Source organism: Neovison vison, chromosome 8, assembly GCF_020171115.1.
Source record: "Neovison vison isolate M4711 chromosome 8, ASM_NN_V1, whole genome shotgun sequence".
Taxonomy (NCBI): Eukaryota; Metazoa; Chordata; class Mammalia; order Carnivora; family Mustelidae; genus Neogale; species Neogale vison.
Window position 1 is genome coordinate 9,423,647 of NC_058098.1, and position 19,480 is coordinate 9,443,126.

Consider the following 19,480-nt stretch of genomic DNA (forward strand, 5'->3'; position numbering starts at 1 on the left):
CAAGCCCTGCTACGCACTACTGGGTGACCGTGAACAAGTTGATGTAGTCTCTCTAGGCCTCATTTGTGCAGTAGTGCTAAGAATAATACCGATAATAGGGGCGTCTGGGTGGCTCAGTGGGTTAAAGCCTCTGCCTTTGGCTCAGGTCATGATCCTAGGGTCCTAGGATCGAGCCCCACATTGGGCTCTCTGCTTGGCAGGGAGCCTGCTTCCCCCTTTCTCTGTCTGCCTCTCTGCCTACTTGTGATCTCTGTCTGTCAAACAAATAAATAAAATCTTAAAAAAAAAAAAAAAGAAGAAGAATACCAATAATAGTACCCATCTCGTGGGAATGTTGGGATCATCAAATGAGACCACTCTTGTGACCTTGTGATGTGCTCAGCAGAGCACCTACCATCTTGGAAACAACGGAAGAATGTTAGCTGCTACTTTGTTTGCTTCAGCAATACTGGAATGGGCAGGGTCTCCAATTTGCTTGAACTCTCAGTGCTGTAGGTGATTCGGATTTGCCATTCATTGAGGAAACAAATTTGGAGTGTCGTGTGCATTCAGATGTTTGCAATTTCACTTTCTCTGCTCATCTTTCAGCGACCATGAATTAAAAAAAAAAAAAATCAAGCAGCTGGATTTCGTAACTTCACAAGAACGCAGCTGGCAATGTGGGATAAATAAATTTTGCGCAATAAACACGTCTTTATTAATAAAAATCTGCATGAAGCGTAAGCTGGGCGTTTCAATCGCTTTATAAAAGACTGTTCTGATGAGGGAGCATGGAGCGGACGGTTTCCAAAATGTGTCCTCGAGTCTGTTACAACATGTAACTCAATCAGAATCAACGGATTATGCAAAATTTACACAACTGGGAACCATTAACTAGCAGAGCAGGCACAGTAGCAAAATTGAACCATAGCTTGGTCGTTTTAAAGAACATAAGTGTGTTCACAAACACTATTTTCTTTGGGACCATTGAATAGCTCTTTTCAGTCTCCCCTTTTTCTTGTGGGTTTTTATAAGGGTGCGGGTGGTTTAGGTTTGGGGAAAGAAAAGAAGCCCCGCCCCCCCACGCCACCCCCCCCCCCTTTTTTTTTCTCCCAGGGGCTGCTAGCAGCTGCGGTGGGAAAGGCTCCACTCGCCTGCCTTGGTATAAGCGATTGTCTGGTGTGTGCTTCGGGGGGATCCGCTGTGGTTGTTGCCTGCCTGTTCTTATCGAAACTCACCTTGTGTTGACAGGGGACGCCCCCTTCCAGTGCTGGCTCTGTAGCGCCAAGTTCAAAATCAGCTCGGACTTGAAAAGGCACATGCGCGTGCACTCGGGGGAGAAGCCTTTCAAGTGCGAGTTCTGCAATGTCCGCTGCACCATGAAGGGCAACCTCAAGTCGCACATCCGCATCAAGCACAGCGGGAATAACTTCAAGTGTCCGCACTGCGACTTCCTGGGTGACAGCAAAGCCACCCTCCGGAAGCACAGCCGCGCGCACCAGTCGGAGCACCCCGAGAAGTGCTCCGAGTGCAGCTACTCGTGCTCCAGCAAGGCCGCGCTGCGCGTGCACGAGCGCATCCACTGCACCGACCGCCCCTTCAAGTGTCACTACTGCAGCTTCGACACCAAGCAGCCCAGCAACCTCAGCAAGCACATGAAGAAGTTCCACGGGGACATGGTGAAGAGCGAGGCCGCAGAGAGGAAAGACGCGGGCCGACAGAGCGGCCGGCAGGTGGCCAAGCTGGACGCCAAGAAGACTTTCCACTGTGACATATGCGACGCCTCGTTCATGCGCGAGGACTCGCTCCGCAGCCACAAGAGGCAGCACAGTGAGTACAATGAGAATAAGAACTCGGACGTGACGGTCCTGCAGTTTCAGATAGACCCCAGCAAGCAGCCGGCCGCGCCCCTCACCGTGGGCCACCTGCAGGTGCCCCTCCAGCCCAGCCAAGTGCCCCCGTTCAGCGAGGGCCGAGTCAAAATCATCGTGGGGCACCAAGTGCCGCAGGCCAACACCATCATCCAGGCGGCGGCCGCCGCGGTGAACATCGTACCCCCCGCCTTGGTGGCGCAGAACGCCGAGGAGCTCCCCGGGAACAGCCGGCTGCAGATCCTGCGCCAGGTCAATCTGATCGCCCCTCCTCAGCCGTCGGGGTGCCCCAGCGAGGCGGGCGCCATGAGCCAGCCCGCGGTCCTGCTGACCACTCACGACCAGGCCGACGGCGCCACTCTGCACCAGACTCTCATCCCCACCACCCCCGGCAGCCCCCAAGAAGGCTCCGGCAACCAGACTTTCATCACCAGTTCGGGAATCACGTGCACGGACTTTGAAGGCCTTAATGCCTTGATTCAGGAGGGGACGGCGGAAGTGACAGTGGTGAGCGACGGAGGGCAGAACATCGCGGTGGCCACCACGGCCCCGCCTATCTTCTCCTCCTCCTCCCAACAAGAACTGCCCAAGCAGACTTACTCCATCATTCAAGGGGGAGCCCACCCGGCCTTGCTCTGTCCGGCGGATTCCATACCAGATTAGTACCTAAAACCCAAAAGAAAGGGGGAAAAGGAGTGACAAAAACACCAAGTCCTAAATAGAGTTCTGTGAGAGGTTTGCTCTTAATGTTTTTAAGGGTTGTTGTGAAACCCCTCCCCTCGTAATAAATTGTAATTTTATACTGCTTACTATAATTTTTTAAATGCTTGTGATAATGTTGAGACCCCCTCTGAGTCGCCGCGTTCGGAGTGTTCTGACTGTTGGGTGTGGCCAAGATGATTCCAGTCAGGGGTTGGAATTCAAGGCAGTGAGTAGTGAATACGTTTTTTTGTCCGGCTTGAGTTCCCAGTTCTGAGAAGGGTTTTTTCCAATCTCATTAAATTTGTGTGGGAGATGGGAGACTTCCCAACCTCTCTGAAGTCATCGTTCTGAAACATCCTCCCTCCAAGTCTGGGCCATTACTGTTTTAGTACATGGATACAAATCTATCGGCATGAGGACCATTTTCTACATAATGTTACATGGATACTTGACCCCACCTTCCCCCCCAAAAAATGTCTAGTGCTAATGAGAAAAAAAGGAATGATTTCCTAATAAATTGATATGTGAGTAAAATATACTGAATGTTAATGATTTTTTTAGAGTCACAGTATGCCTGGAGCATAGCGGGGTGTGAATTATCCTATAACTAAAGGGAATTTGAAGAAGCAAAGGCTTTTAGTCCTCCGAGCGATATGATGCAAATGTCTTACCACCTTCACACTCGACTTAAGTATGCCTCGTGCTAAAGTGACCCAGTGATACCATTTCCATTTTGAAACTTGAGATTTCTGTTTAGACGCAAATAGGATGTGAGTTCCTATTAACATTTAGGATGGCTTTCTAGGATACTGTTGTTTTAAGTATCAGTATGTGTGCCATCCCAGGGACAAGACCAACGGGACTGGAAAAGCACCTGCGTTTTTCAGGAGGAAAGGGGAATTCGAGTATTCTTGTTTTAGAATTAAAATGCTGTTTGATCAGTAGGTGGCGCCAGAGAGCAAGCTAGAATTACCCACGCTTGTGAATTACCCAAAGCCCTGAACCAGTTATCTCTGATTTCCAGCCTCTACCAGGATCTTCAACTCACGTGGGCTCTTAATACATATTGAATGACTGAAACATGCTCTCACAGAGTGTCAGCAAGGATAGGTGAGGAAAGCACATTTAAATGTTACAAGAACCCTTGCATTATCTTTTAAAGGTTTTTATTTATTTATTTGACACCGGAGGAGAGAGCACAAGCAGAGGGAGCAGCAGGCAGAGGGAGAGAGAGAAGCAGGCGTCCCACTGAGCAAGGAGCCCCAGGGGGTGCTTAGTGCCAGGACCCTAGGATCATGACCTGAGCCCAAGGCAGGTCCCATTAACTAAATGAGCCACCCAGATACCCAGAAAACCCTTACATTTTTACCAGAGCCCTCGTCACTTGGACTTTCCTAGCACACAAACATTAAAATTCTCATGCAGATTAGCTCACTTTTACCTAAAGATATTACCCATCCTCTCTCCCCTTTTCTTTGGCAATAACAAACTAAGGAAATACACAAAAGGCTATGATGCAGAAACCTTCAGGGTTTGCCTGTTGGAATAGGAAAATCGGCTTCCCTTAGGAAATAGCTGTAAAGTTAGAGTTGCCTCCTTTCTTTGATCCTCAGTATTTGAACACGGGGCGGGGAGATTGCCACAATTTATTTTCATATTAGCGATGGTAATAATGAGTCATTAACTGGTTTGGCAAGAAAATGAAAAAGCTTGCAGCTTGCTGGTTAATATTTTAATAATTTCACTGCTTTAGAACTATTGCTACAGCTCTTTTTTTTTTTTTAAGTGAGAAGGAGAGCACTAACTGGGGGTGTGTGGAGGGGCAGAAGGTAAGGGAGAGAGAAACTTAAGCAGGCTCCAACACCAGCGCAGAGCCTGACACGAGGATCTATCTCAGGACCCTGAGATCATGACCTGAGCCAAAACCGAGTCAGATGCTTAACTGACTGCACCACCCAGGTGTTCTGCCTACAGCCCTTTTTTTTTTAAGATTTTATTTATTTATCTGACAGACAGAGATCACAAGTAGGCAGAGAGGCAGGCAGAGAGAGAGGAGGAAGCAGGCTCCCCGCTGAGCAGAGAGCCTGATGTGGGGCTCGATCCCAGGACCCTGGGATCATGACCTGAGCCGAAGGCAGAGGCTTTAACCCCCTGAGCCACCCAGGCACCCCCTGCCTACAGCTCTTTTTTTTTTTTTTAATTTTATTTATTTATTTGACAGAGAGAAATCACAAGTAGATGGAGAGGCACTGCATACAGCTCTTAAAGAAACTATTTAGCTGTTCAGTTTTAGCCAGGAAATTTCTATTGTTGTGAACCTGTTTTCTAGATCTTTCTTTCCAGAATGTCCCTTTCTTCAAATTTTAAAGGATTTTTTTCCCCCTGATTAGAAATGTAATGTGCATTCAAGGTAGAAAAGATGCAAAACACATTATATTATTTTAAAAAATTAAAGTTGGGGCACTTGGGTGGCTTAGTTGGTTAAGCATCTGACTCTTGGTTTCTGCTCAGGTCACGGTCTTGGGGTCAAGGGGTCAAGCCCTACCTCGGGCTCTGCACTCATTGTCAAGTCAACTTGAAATTCTCTCTGCCCCTTTTCCTTCCACCCCACCCCGTGCACACCCTCTCTCTATAAATAAATAAAATCTTTCTTTCAAAAAATAAAAACTTTAAAAATTTGAAATTAAAGTTACTAGTAATCTTACTATCCAGACATAAAAACTGTGACCATGTTGATGGATTTCCTTTTTTAATGGACTTCCTTTGTTTCTATGTTATGTACGTATGTTTTCTACTCCAGTTACAGAATTGGGTTTGAATCAAGCATACTATTTTCTGTTTATATATTTCCTTTTGTATGTTTATATCCCCAGCTAGCTGCTCCCCTCCATACACACCTATACATGCTTCCACACACACACACACACAGAGTTGGATATTTTTTAACAAACCACAACAGCAAAATTTGTTCCTTATAATAAACTCTCTGCAGAATCGTACAAAAGCCAAGCCAGTCATCTCCAGCGCCCTTCCTGTTATCCTTCTACCCAAGGTTCGTAATGTTTTCTCCGTGTACATACTGACTTACACAGACTCAAAACAATAATGTAGAAAAGTTTCTCCCTGTTTTTCTAGTATTGTACCATACTGCCTCTGCTCTTACTATCCATGTATGCACACGACTGTGGGTGAACACATCTGTCTCTCATGTTTTCCTAAGCAAAAGGTAGTAGTGGAGACATACCATGCATTGTTCAACTCCCTGCTCGTGGATATTCAGGTTGTTTTGTTTTCATTTCACATTAAAAACAGTAGCAATCACTCTCCTGCACAATTGCCCACATTCAGTTCTGCTTTTGGAGTTATGGTGAGTGTCTGTAGTTTGTACTTGCGTATGGATTCAGATTGCTTTTTTCCAAATGTTGCCTCCTCCGTGGTGCGGGCCCCAGCTCTCACCAGTCCTGGTTGTTAGCAGTCTTTCCAAGTTTTGTCAGTCAGTCTGACGAATAAAATACGCCATCTGGGCTCTGTCCATTTCCCCCGCTGGCGTTTGGATCTGCATTTCTGTGACATCTCTATCTAGACTTGTTCATCATTGGCATTTTTCTTGTCTGTGAACCTAAAACGCATTCTCCATTGTGTTTCTCCTTGGGTTGTTGGACACTGGGAACATAAACCCCATGTCTGTCACACTTTCTCCCCTCCTGTCCCTTGTCTTCTGACTGTTCCTGTGGTGCTGTCACCACACAGAAAGAACTCTCTTTTCCTATAGTCAGCCTTCGGGTGCATCACTTAGGGCTCCTGTTTTTTTTTCTAGGACGGTCACCTCTTTCCCTGAGATGAAAAAAAGGGTTTGTTTGTTTTTTCTTTAATATATGTGTTGTTTGTTTTTAGTTAGAAACTTACTGCAGCAAAAATTCCATGCCCATATGACATGGGAATTTGGGAGCCCACCTATGCCAGGACCATTTTTTAAATAAAATATTATTTTCCTTTCCATGGAAATCCTAATTTCACATATAAATGGAAGTTCTCGAATATACTTAGTTCTGCTTCTGGAATCTCTGCTGTGTCTCACTGATCTTTATATATTCTCTGGTTTGCCAGCAGCACACTTTTTATTATAATAGCATTAAGACGAGCCTTACTGTCTTTTAGGATCACAAAACCTCCCTTGACCTTCAAAAAAAAAAAATATGTTAAATCTTATGCCCAAAAACCTTTATTCAAATCCTGGGGTAACCATTATTCATATAGTTTTCTTCATATACAATCTGTTCTTACGATATGAGGCCTATATTTCCTTATTATTCTATCATTTTATTATAATTATAAATAAGATTTTTCCATGTTAAAATAGTTGCAAACATATAATGAAAAGCTGTATTTGGTGTATTTGTCTATATTGAGCTCCCTTAGCACACATTCTTATTAATTGGGGCGCCTGGCTGGCTCAATTGGTAGAGTGTGAGACTCTTGATCTTGGGGTTGTAAGTTCGAGTCCCATATTGGATGTAGCAATTACTTAAAATCTTTAAAAATTTTTTCTTATTAATTAACAATACTTATTTATTAGAAACTCCTGGTCTCTGACAAATATAACTTATAATGGTTATGATACAGTCATCTCATTTGCAGGTTGTTTTTTCTTGTAATATTTATACTATTTCAATTGTTTCCTTGTCCCATTGTAATTAGCCTCAGCCTTCAAACAAAGCTGATACAGCTGACGTCCTTTTGTGTTTCAGTTTTAGTATGAACGGCTTCAGAATTTCCTGGGTTCATATAATATGCACCGGCCCTTTGAGTGGTGATTTTTCTAGGACCTGGGTCATTTTCTTCTACGGCCATTTTCACTTAGAGTTTGTATCAGGGTAAGTTGCTGAATTGTATCAAATACCTTTTCAGTATCTTTTGACAACTCCTTGGGTTTGGGACTGAAGTCTGTGGATGTAGTGAATTTGTATAGCTGGTACGAATCACCTTGCATTCCTGAACAAGCCGTGGGTCGTGTTGGCTTCTTCTTCTAACAAACAGACGGCTCGGTTTGCAATTACGGTATTTCGCTTGGAAGTTGTACGACTCTATCCATAAGTGCAGTTGATCACTGGGATTCTTTTTCAGGCTCTGATTTTTGCTTGTTTGTTGTAGGTGATGCTACTCTGGAAATAAATTGGGGCTCTTCCCTTCTTTCTCAGCCATTTAGCAATAGCTTCGCTATGTCGGGAATGATCCGTTTATGATGTAGTCTTTGCCCCTCTCTTGTGGCCCATGCTTAAAAAAAAAACTTCCCTACTTTTTCCACAACGACCAGTCTGCGTTTTACAGCCCACGTGGCTCAATGTTGGTCATTTTTATTTTGCAAAATGAAAAATTACTCACTTTGCTCTGGATTTCACATTCCATTTAATATCCTCTTAAAATGAGTTTTAAATCTTTGGCATTTTGAGGGGTCTGTAGGCTTTCTTATGGCTGTTGGTTGGGACGGTAGTGGTCTCAGACCCGGGCAGGGTTTCTGTTTCTGTTTTCTTGTATTGTCAGTCTTCTCCTTAGTTTGTCAAAGGGTTTGTCTACTTTTCATTTGTATTAAAGTAAAAGCAAAAATATTCCTGTGGAAGCTTTTGCTGTTAGTTACTCAGTTTTCTCTCCTCCATTTTATTCATTTCGGCTTTTCTCTTTTTAATTAATCTTCTTCCTGCTTTTCTTTCTGTTTATTTTGTTATTCTAAGTTCCTCTAAGTTCGATGATTTTGAGGCTTTCATGATGAAAGCATTTAAAGCTACGTATTTTCCACGGTGACTTAACCCAATGTTAGAAATCATTTTTTTAAAAGTTCCAATCATGAGTGTCCTACAAATGTAAAATGTTAATGGGTGAACTGTCATGAAGATATTAATGAGGGCATTGGTTTCAGCAGGCTCCAACAGGCTCACAGGAGAATTCAGTGCATGTTCAGTTACACAGGCAGCCAGAAATTCACACGCATACAGAGCGGCTCAATGTCTCCATGGCAACCTCCCAACTTTCCGTCGGGACAAAGTGCATTCACGTTCCTGTGGATGAGTTGTTTGCCTTATTATATGTTTCTGTGCCTCAGAAGGTTGTAAACTATCTCAAAAACAATGAAAGGCACAAATGTCCAAAGAATTAGATAACCCAGAGCAGGGAAGACATAGGACACCCCATCTATCTTTTTTGCCTATTTTGGGGTCTTTCAAAAATGTTCACAGTAGGGGCGCCTGGGTGGCTCAGTGGGTTAAGCCTCTGCCTTCAGCTCAGGTCATGATCTCAGGGTCGTGGGATCGAGCCCCGCATCGGGCTCTCTGCTCAGCAGAGAGCCTGCTTCCCCCCCTCCTTCCCCCCTCTCTCTGCGTGCCTCTCTGCCTACTTGTGATCATTCTCTCTGTCAAATAAATAAAATCTAAAAAAATTTTTAAAAATTTTTAAAAAGTTCAAAAAATCCATATTCCTATAGATTTATATATGAAGTATCCTTCTTTTGTAAGTTCTAGATGCTTTGCTATTTCGTTTCAGAGGGGGTTGCTTGGTTTGGTGGATTATAGAAAAGGACGTTTCTTATTTTTCAAATAGTTACGACGTGGAAAACTGTATTTGGAATTGTAGTTTCTGATACTCATAGGCCTGAGGATGTGATCTGTGAAAATACATACACTTTGTAATTTATTAGTTTATTTTTTAGTAAGATTTTATTTATTTATTCGAGAGAGAAAGAACACGTGGTGGGGAGAGGCAGAAGGAGAAGGAGAAGCAGTCTCTGCTGAGCAGGGAGTCCGGGTGCCCCTGTAATTTATTAGTTCTTTCTATGGCCATGCATGTGACCAGTTTTTGCTATGATTGACAGGTATCTATGAAATAAGCATGTTGGGGAAAAAAATTAACATTCTAAATAAAATCTTTAAGGGCACCTGTGTGGCTCAGTCGGTTAAGCATCTGCCTTTGCCTCGGGTCATGATGCCTGATTGAGCCCCACTTGGGACTTCCTTGCTTAGTGGGAGTCTGATTCTTCCTCTCCCTCTGCCCCTCCTCTACTCATTCACTCTCTCTCGCTCTCAAATAAATAAATAAAATATTGAATAAATAAATAAAATCTTTTTTAAAGAGGCAGTGGGGCGGGGCGCCTGGGTGGCTCAGTCCATTAAGGGCCTGCCTTCAGCTTAGGTCATGGTCTCAGTCAGGGTCCTGGAACTGAGCCCAGCATCCATACCGTCCATCATCCATCCAGGTCCCTGCTCAGCGGGGAGTCTGCTTCTCTTTCTCCCTCTGCTCTCTGCCCCCCGCCCCCATAACTCATGTGCACTCTGTCTCTCAAATAAATAAAATCTTTTTTAAGAAAAAGAAGAAGCACATTGACTTAATTATTCAGTTCTCATCTTTTCTGTTTGATAAAGTTTGAAAGAAGTATTTGTAAACCTCTCAGCATGGTTATCTTTCTTTTAAACCAAGCTTTTCTTATATCTACTAGGGTGTTTTGTTTTATTATCCCTTGCCCCATGTTGTTTGAGGTGTATGAGTTCGTGGTTATTATATGTTCTTTGTTGATTTTACCTTTTTTTCCTTTTTTCTATACCTATTCTTTCCATTCAGTAGCTTTTGACCTTACATTATACTTTATCTCTTGATAATATTCTAAGCCCTGCTTTATATTTATTTACATTTATTTTTATACATTTTATACATTATTTTTATACATTTATACATTTATATTTATTACATTTATTTATTTACTCTTGCCTACTCTGTTATTTAAGATATTTCTTTTATCAGCTTCCCTTTGTCTTGGGTAGGAGAAGCCACACTGTTTGCTTTTATCATAGTCACATAGACTTCGTACATTCACTTCACTTCTGTCTTATCGAATATTTACTGTTTATTAAACTTCATGATTTTTTCTACCGTTTTCTTTCTAGCCATTTCCTCTTCTCTTGAAAGTTCCTGCCTGTGTCTCCATTCTGCTAACAGTTACTTTCCAAACTTTACCAATTATTTGTAAGTTTACTTTTCTCTAGTGCCGTCTCAAATATAAGTAGTAACCATGCCCCCACCTCCCACTAAAAAGTCTCGTTCCCCCATGACAGGAGGCCTTTGAACCTCATCTCTTGCTGCAACCCCCTTCTCCCCAAATCCCAAATTTTGCTAAGACAGTTCATGGGCTTCTTTCCAAGCTTCCGCTAAGTTTTGTCCTGTGGTTTGTCTCATAATTCCTGTGTTACCTTCACCCACTTAGATCTGGCCAAAGATGACAACGGTCATTGTCTGCCATCGTTTCTTATATATTCTTTCTCTTCCCTGTTTCGTGTCTTTACTCTGATCTTACCGTTATTCTGCGAGAGTGAGTTCTTGAGTATATCGCTTAGAACGGGCACCTCGGTTGGCGTTTCTTTCATCCGGCAGATGAATGATACCTTTGGGCGTAGGATTCTTTTCTCTTCGGTAATCTTCAAATTCTGTTCTAGTGGAGATGGAAGGTATAATACCCATCGCATCCAGTTCTGAGGTGCCTTAGATCTGGTGACCAGCCACGTTGAGACAAACTGTCAGTGTTGCTAGAAAAACAAGTGGGGACTCACCTCACTCACCTCAGCCAGGCCGAATGAGAGAACCAGATTCTGAAGCTTCCAGAATAGGGAGAGGGTCTTGAACACGGGGCTTGAATGTTAGAATGTAGAAAATTATTTTGTTGCTCATCTCCTCCTACTTCTCAGCAAAAAAATTATGGTTGTGTCATTTGAAGTTTACATTTTTTATTCCTTATAACCATACAGCGCCAAGCTTTTTTTATTTTTTTCTAATTGAAATGTAATTGACATAGAATATTATATTAGTTTCAGGTGTACAGCATAGTGATTTGTTACATATATATATTATAATATATATGTAATATATGTATATTATATATATATATGATCACCACCGTAAGTTTCGGTACTGTCGGTCACTATATATTCTCTGTGCCACACAGTAGATCCCCATGTCTTATTTATTTTATAACGGGGAGGGGGTACCTCTGAATCCCCTCCACCTCGTTTGTCCAGTCCCCCACCCCGCTCCCATCTGGCAACCATCAGTTTGTTCTCTGTATTTGTGAGTCTATTTTGTTTGTTCATTTGTTTTGCTTTTTGGGTTTACTATGTGAGATCATATATTTGTCTTTCCCTTCCTGACTCATTTCATTCAACATAATTCCCTCTAGGTCCATCCATGTGGTCACAAAAAGCAAGATTTCATTTTTTGTGGCTGAGTAATACATACACATCACCTATATATTGTACCAAATCTTTATCCGTTCATCCGTTGATGGACACTGAGGTTGCGTCTGTATCTTGGCTGTTGTAAATCATACTCAGTGAACACACGGGTGCCAGTGTCTTTTTGAACTCGTGTTTTCATTTTCTTTGGGTAAATACCCAGAAGTGGAACTGCTAGATAATATGATAGTTCTATTTTCAGTTTTTTTAAGGAAACTCCACAGTGTTTTCCATGGTGGTTGCAAGAAATTATATAGAGCTCCAAGCTTTAAACATGTTTTCCATACCAGCCCCATCATTAGAAACCATTTCTGGGGGCGCTTGGCAGACTCAGTCAGAGAACCACGTGAGTTTCATCTTGGGGTCATAAGTTTGAGCCCCACATTGGGTGTAGAGATTAGTTAAATAAATAAACTCTTAAAAAAAGAAGGAAACAACTTTTTGGTTGGTATGCTGTAAATAACATAAATATATTATGCATTTTGATAATTATTAAATATAAGGAAAATTTTACTGGCAATAAATGTGTTGATGAGATAGATAGGCCTACTTTTGAATCGGCTTATTTACATATCCTTGATGAATATTACCTAAGAACAATTTTTTTTTTTACCAACTGCTAGAAGAAGATACAGGTAATCTTCAGTTATTTTCTTTCTTCTTTTTTTTTTTAAAGATTTTATTTATTTATTTGTCAGAGAGAGAGGGAGAGAGAGCGAGCACAGGTAGACAGAGAGGCAGGCAGAGGCAGAGGGAGAAGCAGGCTCCCTGCCGAGCAAGGAGCCCGATGTGGGACTCGATCCCAGGACGCTGGGATCATGACCTGAGCCGAAGGCAGCTGCTTAACCAACTGAGCCACCCAGGCGTCCCTATTTTCTTTCTTCTTGATGTAAAGTCTGAGAAGTCTCTTCTGGGGATGCCTGGGTGGCTCAGTTGGTTAAGCAGCTGCCTTCGGCTCAGGTCATGATCCCAGCGTCCTGGGATCGAGTCCCACATCGGGCTCCTTGCTCGGCAGGGAGCCTGCTTCTCCCTCTGCCTCTGCCTGCCTCTCTGTCTACCTGTGCTCGCTCTCTCTCCCTCTCTCTCTGACAAATAAATAAATAAAATCTTTAAAAAAAAAAGAAGTCTCTTCTGTATAAATAAGGATATGGAGAGAGAAATTGTATTGTTACAGTGATGCTTCTCAATTATTTTAATTCCTTCCAAATAATGTGCTAGAAAATCACATAATGATCAATCATAACTAAGTGGGTCAATTTTGTGAAAAGCAAAGAACTGAAAGTCACCTGGGAGTTCTCTCCCTCGGCAAGGAACACTTTCTCAACACTGACACCATGATTTCCAACATTTTGTCCTTTTTTTTTTTTTTTTTTTTTTTTTTTGGTCCCAGAGATTTTATAGCTCTGTGCATTGATTTGGTGCAGATTATTCAAGGGGAGCCACCTTCTGGTATGTTCTTAAATGATCAATTTTAGGAAAAAGTACATACAAAAAACGAGAACCTGATAATTGATTTCCTTAAGCACGCCCTTGAAAAATCTTTGCATGTGGCCAAAATTCAAGAATCTTAATGGAAGTCCCTTGTCTTAGAGCAGTGGTTCAGCTTCCAGTATAAAGAGCCGGATAGTAAATATGTTCAGCTCTGCGGGCCACATGGTCTCTGTTGCACCTGTGCTCTCCGCTGTGGAACACAGAAGCCATAGGTAGTATGTAAAGGAGTGGGTGTGGCCGTGTTCCAATAAAACTTTATTTATGGGCATCAAAATCTGAATCTCCTAAAATATTCACATGTCAGGAAATATTATTTTTCTTTTGTTGTTTTTTTTTTTTTTTTTTGCAACCATTCCAAAAAAAACGTGAAAACCATTCTTAGCTTACAGATCGTACAAAGACAAGTGTTAGGCGATAGTTTGCCAACTCTTGATCTGGACCCTGCACGCGGTAGGTGCACAATAAATATTTATTAAATAAATGGCAGTAATGATTTTCAGTGATAAAAGCTAGTACTTACTGGCTCCCGACGTGCCAACACAGTGCTGAGTGCTATACACAGTAATCTCATTTAATGCCCCCAATAGCCCATGAGGGAAGTGCTGTTATCACTCACATTGTGCTGAGAAGGATATGTTTCCCAACTTGCCTAGTGTAAGAATCACCTGGAAAACGTGTTAAAATGCCCACAGCCACAGCCCAGCTCTGGAAATTCCAGTGCAGTGCCTCTGGCCGGGGGCCTGATAATCGGTGTTTGAAATCTAGAGCCTCTGGAGATTTTTCTGATCCAGGCAGTTAAGAAATACTAAGGTATTGAACCAGAGGCTCAGAGAAGGTAAGAGACCTGCTTAGGAAAAAATAAAGAATTTAAAAATTTTAAATTTTTTTTAAAAAAAGGAGCGATCTGCTCAGGGTCACACAGCTATAGCAGTAAGAGGTCTAGACCTAAAGACAGCATCAAACCGCCTGCCCTTGTTTGTTGTTTTTTTTTTTTTAAGATTTTATTCATTTATTTGATAGACACAGAGAGAGGGGAGGAGGGACAGAGGGAGAGGGAGAAGCAGGGAGTCTGATGCGGGGTTCAATCCCAGGACCCTGAGATCATGACCTGAGCCACAGGCAGACACTTAACCTCCTGACGCACCCAGGCCCCCACCTGCCCTCGTTCTCACCAGCATGTTTTCGGGAGTCATGACCTTCAGCCAACTTGCTAAATGGCTTATGTGCAGGAATTCTCTTTCCTTCTCCCCAGGGATCTCGGTGGGATACGAAGTCGGACTGGGCGGCCGTTTCTTTCTCTGCTGCGAACCCACCCCATTGTGAATGACAATTCTGGGCACCTTAGTGTACAGTATAATTTGGGGAATTCATGTTCGTGTCTTTGCTGTGAGCTTGTGCATGCCAGGATGCCTCCGTTCTGTGCTCACCGTTGCTCCGCCATGCACCAGCCCGCGGAGCTGGTGTCCACAGGCTGCCGTTGACTTTCCCACGGGTTCTCTTGAGGAGACCAAGAACCCAAGGGCTGTGTCCCGAATCACAGTCCCTGCCGGCATCCTCGCTACTGATGCATTTTCTTTTTTGAATTCACCCATTTTTGGTTTGGGCTTCAGAAGAATTCTCCTCCGAGCCCTGGTCCTTTCCGCCAGGGGACTGCTGATCGTACACAGGAACTGCAGGCTCAAGCAGCTCAGGCTGCAGAGGGTGAACTCTTGCGGAAACTGACCCTTCACTCTTTAAAACGCTGTTTCGCTACCTAGTTCTGTGCTTTCCGCAGGCTGGGGAGGCAGGGGTCACATGACCTATGCAAGGTCACTCTGCTGGTGACTGGCCGGATGGCACTTGAGCCCAGCCAGCACCCTCCACACCTTGTTACGTCCTTCCCAGCACTGAGTGTCTCCCCGGTGGGTAAGAGTCCCTTTTGCCCTCCGTTTGGTTTAGCTTTCTAATTTTGCTCGGTGCCTCTGACTTCATCCTGCTGTGAAAGCAACAGGGCGCCCCACCCCTGTAAGTCCCCAAACCAGAGAACATAAGCTTCAAGGAAGGTTACAGTTTAATCTTGAGTTATTAGGAGCCAACAGGGTCACATTGCTGTGTCCTGGACTGTGGGTGCTTTTCCGTGCCTAAGTCCCCTCCCTACACACACACACACACACACACACACACATAAACATTTAAAATTATATTTTGCAACCATGGGGCTACAGAGATGGGTAATCCAGAAGGGAACACATTCCGTTGTTTTTCTTTTAATATCAAAAGAAATGAAATCACTTTCACGGACTCCTCGCCAAGCATGATGCCTGCTGAGCCTAATGGAAAATGGGGCTGGGAGATGGTGATCAGCATGAGGAATGCAAGAGAAGATTCGTTCTACAGGGAGAAGAGATAGGTTGGGCGGACAGATAATTTACTTATCTTTGTTTAGCCCTAGGTAATTATTTTACAAACGCTTTCCATTTTTTATTTTTGTATTCTTTATTTAAATTCGGTTTAGGGTGCCTGGGTGGCTCCGTGGGTTAGGCATCTGCCTTCAGCTCAGATCATGATCAGCTCAGGTCATGATCCAGGAGTCCTGGGATGGAGAATCGAGCCCCATGTCAGGCTCCCAGCTCAGTAGGGAGCCTGCTTCTCCCTCTCCCTTTGCCCCTCCCCACCGTTCATGCTCTCCCTCTCTCTCAAATAAATAAATAAAATCTTTTTTAAAAATAAATAAACAAGTACAGGCACCTGGGTGGCTCAGTGGGTTGAAGCCTCTGCTTTAAGCTCAGGTCGTGGTCCCGGGGTCCTGGGATCAAGCCCTGCATCAGGCTCTCTGCTCAGCAGGGAGCCTGCTTCCCCCTCTCTCTCTGCCTGCCTCTCTCCTACTTATGATCTCTGTCTGTCACATAAATAGATAAAGATCTTTAAATAAATAAATAAATAAATAAATAAAAATTCTCTTTAGTTAACATGCACTGTATTATTAGTTCCAGAGGTAGAATTCAGTGATTCCTCAGTTGCAAACAACACCCAGTGCTCATTCCGTCAAGTGCTCTCCTTCGTGCCCATCATCCAGTTATGTCATCCCCCCCACCCCGCCTCCAGCAACCCTCAGTTTGTTCCCCAGAGTTCAGCAATCTCTTATGGTTTGCCTTTCCCCTATGTTCATCTGTTTTGTTTCTTAAGTGCCACATATGAGTGAAATCATATGGTATTTGTCTTTCTCTGATTTAGTTCACTTAGCATAATACCCTCTAGGTCCATCCACGTCATTGCAAATAGCAAGATTTCATTCTTTTTGATGGCTGAGTAATATATATATATATATATATATATATATATATCTCACTTCTTTATCCATTCATCTGTTGATGGACATCTGAGCTCTTTCCATTGTTTGGCTATGGTAAACATTGCTGCTATAAACATTGGGGTGTACATGCCCCTTCAAATCACTATGTTTGTATCCTTTGGATAAATACCTAGTAGTGCAATTTCTAGGTCATAGGGTAGCTCTATTTTTAACTTTTTGAGGAACTTCCATACTGTTTTCCAGAGTGGCTGCGCCACCTTGCATTCCCACCAGCAGTTAAGAGGGTTCCCCTTTCTCCGCATCCTGGCCAACATCTGTTGCTTCCTGAGTTGCTAATTTTAGCCATTTTGAATGGTGCGAGGTGGTATCTAGTGGTTTTGATTTGTCTTTCCCCGATGCCAAGTGATGTTGAGCACTTTTTCATGTGTCTGTTGGCCATTTGTATGTCTTCTTAGAAGAAATGTCTGTTCATGTCTTCTGCCCATTTCTTGACTGGATTTTTTGGTTTTTGGGTGCTGAGTTTGATAAGTTCTTTATAGATTCTAGATGCTAGCCCTTTATCTGACATTTGCAAATAACTTCTCCCATTCTGTCCACTGCCTTATGGTTTTGTCTACTGTTTCCTTTGCTGTGCAAAAGCTCTTTATCTTGATAGAGTCCCCATAATTTATTTTTGCCCTTGTTTCCCTTGCCTTTGGCGATGTGTCTAGCAGGAAGTTGCTGCAGCCAAATTCAAGGAGGTGGCTGCATATGATCTATAGGATTTTGATGGATTCCTTCACATTTAGGTCTTTCATCCATTTTGAGTCTATTTTTCTATGTGGTATAAGAATGTGCACGTGGCTGTCCAATCTTATCAACACCATTTAACGAAGAGACTGTCTTTATTCCATTGGACATTCTTTCCTGCTTTGTCAAAGATTTGTTGACCACAGAGTTGAGGGTCCATTTCTGGGGTCTCTATTCTATTCCATTGATCTATGTGTCTGTTTTTGTGCTGGTACTGTACTGTCTTGATTATTACAGCTTTGTAATAGAGCTTGAGGTCCAGAATTGTGATGCCACCAGTTTTGGTTTCCTTTTTCAATATCACTTTGGCTATTTGGGGTCTTTTCTGGTTCCCTACAAATTTTAGGATTGTTTGTTCTAGCTCTGTGAAAAATGTTGATGGCATTTTGATAGGGATTGCATTGAATGTGTAGATTACTTTAGGTAGCATAGACATTTTAACAATATTTGTTTTTCCAATCCATGAGCATGGAATGTTCTTCTATTTCTTTGTGGCTTCCTCAATTCCTTTCTTAAGTGCTCTATAGTTTTCAGACTATAGATCTTTTACCTCTTAGGTTAGTTTTATTCCTAAATCTCTTATGGGGCTTGGTGCCATTGTAAATGGGAGTGATTCTTTGATTTCTCTTTCTTCTGCCTCATTGTTAGTGTATAGAGATGCAACAGACTTCTGTGCATTGTTTTTATATCCTGCAACTTTGCTGAATTCCTATATCAGTTCTAACAATTTTTTGTTGAAGTCTTTTGGGTTTTCATATTGTCTGAAAAGAGTGAAAGTTTGACTTCTTTGACAAACTTCTTCTGAAAGTTTAACCAATTCAGATGCCTTTCATTTTTTTCTGTTGTCTGATTGCCGAGGCTAGAACTTCCAGTTACTATGTTGGACAACAGTGGTGAGAGTGAACATCTCTGTCCTGCTCCTGACCTTAGGGTGAAAGCTGTTTCCCCCCATTAAAAATGATATTTGCTGTGGGTGTTTTGTATATGACTTTTATGATATTGAGGTATGTTCCCTCTCTCCCTACACAGCAGAAAGTTTTTACCAAGAAAGAGTGCTGTATTTTGTCAAATGCTTTTTCTGCATCTGTTGAGAGGATCATATGGTTCTTATCCTTTCTTTTATTAATGTGGTGTAGCACATTAATTGATTTGTGGATGATAAACCCCCCCCCCTTGCGGCCCAGGAGTAAATCCCGCTTGATAGTGGTGAATAATCCTTTTAATGTACTGTTGGATCCTGTTAGCTAATATCTTCGTAAGAATTTTTGCATCCATGTTCATCGGGGATATGGCTCTGTAATTCTCCTTTTTAAGTGGGGTGTTTGTCTGGTTTTGGGATCAAGGTAATGCTGGCCTCAGAATAAGTCTGGAAGTTTCCCTTCCATTTCTGTTTTTTTTAACAGTTTCAGAAAAATAGGTATTATTTCTTCTTTAAGTGTTTGGCAGAATTCCACTGGGAAGCCCTCTGGCCCCGGACCCTTGTTTGTTGGGAGATATTTTATTTTTTTAAGAGATTTTATTTATTTATTCATGAGAGACACAGAGAGAGAGGCAGAGACGGAGGGAGAAGCACTCCACAGGGAGCTCGATATGGGACTTGATCCCAAGACCCTGAGATCACGACCTGAGCTAAAGGTAGACACTTAATCAAGTGAGCCACCCCAGCACTCAAGTTGGGAGATTCTTGAATCCTGATTCAATTTGTTTGCTGGTTATTGGTCTGTTCATGTTTCCTATTTCTTCCTCTTTCAGTTTTGGTTGTTTATATATTTCTAGGAATGCATCCATTTCTTCCAGATTGCTAATTTGTTGACATATAATTGCTCATAATATTCTCTTATAATTGCTTGTATTTCTTTGGTGCTGGTTGGCATCTCTTCTCTTCCATTCATGATTTTATTTATTTGGGTCCTTTTGCTTATCTTTTTGATTAGTCTGGCCAGGGGTGTATCAATCTTGTTAATTCTTTCAAAGAACCAGCTCCTAGTTTTGTTGATCTATTCTACTGGGGATTTTTTATCTCTGTGTCATTGATTTCTGCTCTAGTCTTTATTATTTCTCTTCTCCTTCAGCACTGAGGCTTTATCTGC

At 42.6% G+C, this 19,480-nt stretch overlaps 1 protein-coding gene across 3 annotated transcripts in view; it reads left to right on the plus strand.

Annotated features, from left to right (window-relative positions):
• ZFP64 (ZFP64 zinc finger protein) overlaps positions 1-19,480 on the plus strand; it is an 87,977-nt gene that overhangs the window by 27,093 nt on the left and 41,404 nt on the right. For 2 of the 3 annotated variants that reach the window (XM_044262812.1, XM_044262813.1), the window contains exon 6: positions 1,231-3,088. The exons of the other annotated variant lie outside the window; for it this stretch is intronic. In XM_044262812.1, coding sequence (XP_044118747.1) covers positions 1,231-2,513 — 1,283 coding nt within the window. In that variant the 3' untranslated portion in view covers positions 2,514-3,088. Of the gene's footprint in view, positions 1-1,230; positions 3,089-19,480 lie in introns of those variants that run through there. 3 annotated transcript variants of the gene reach the window in all.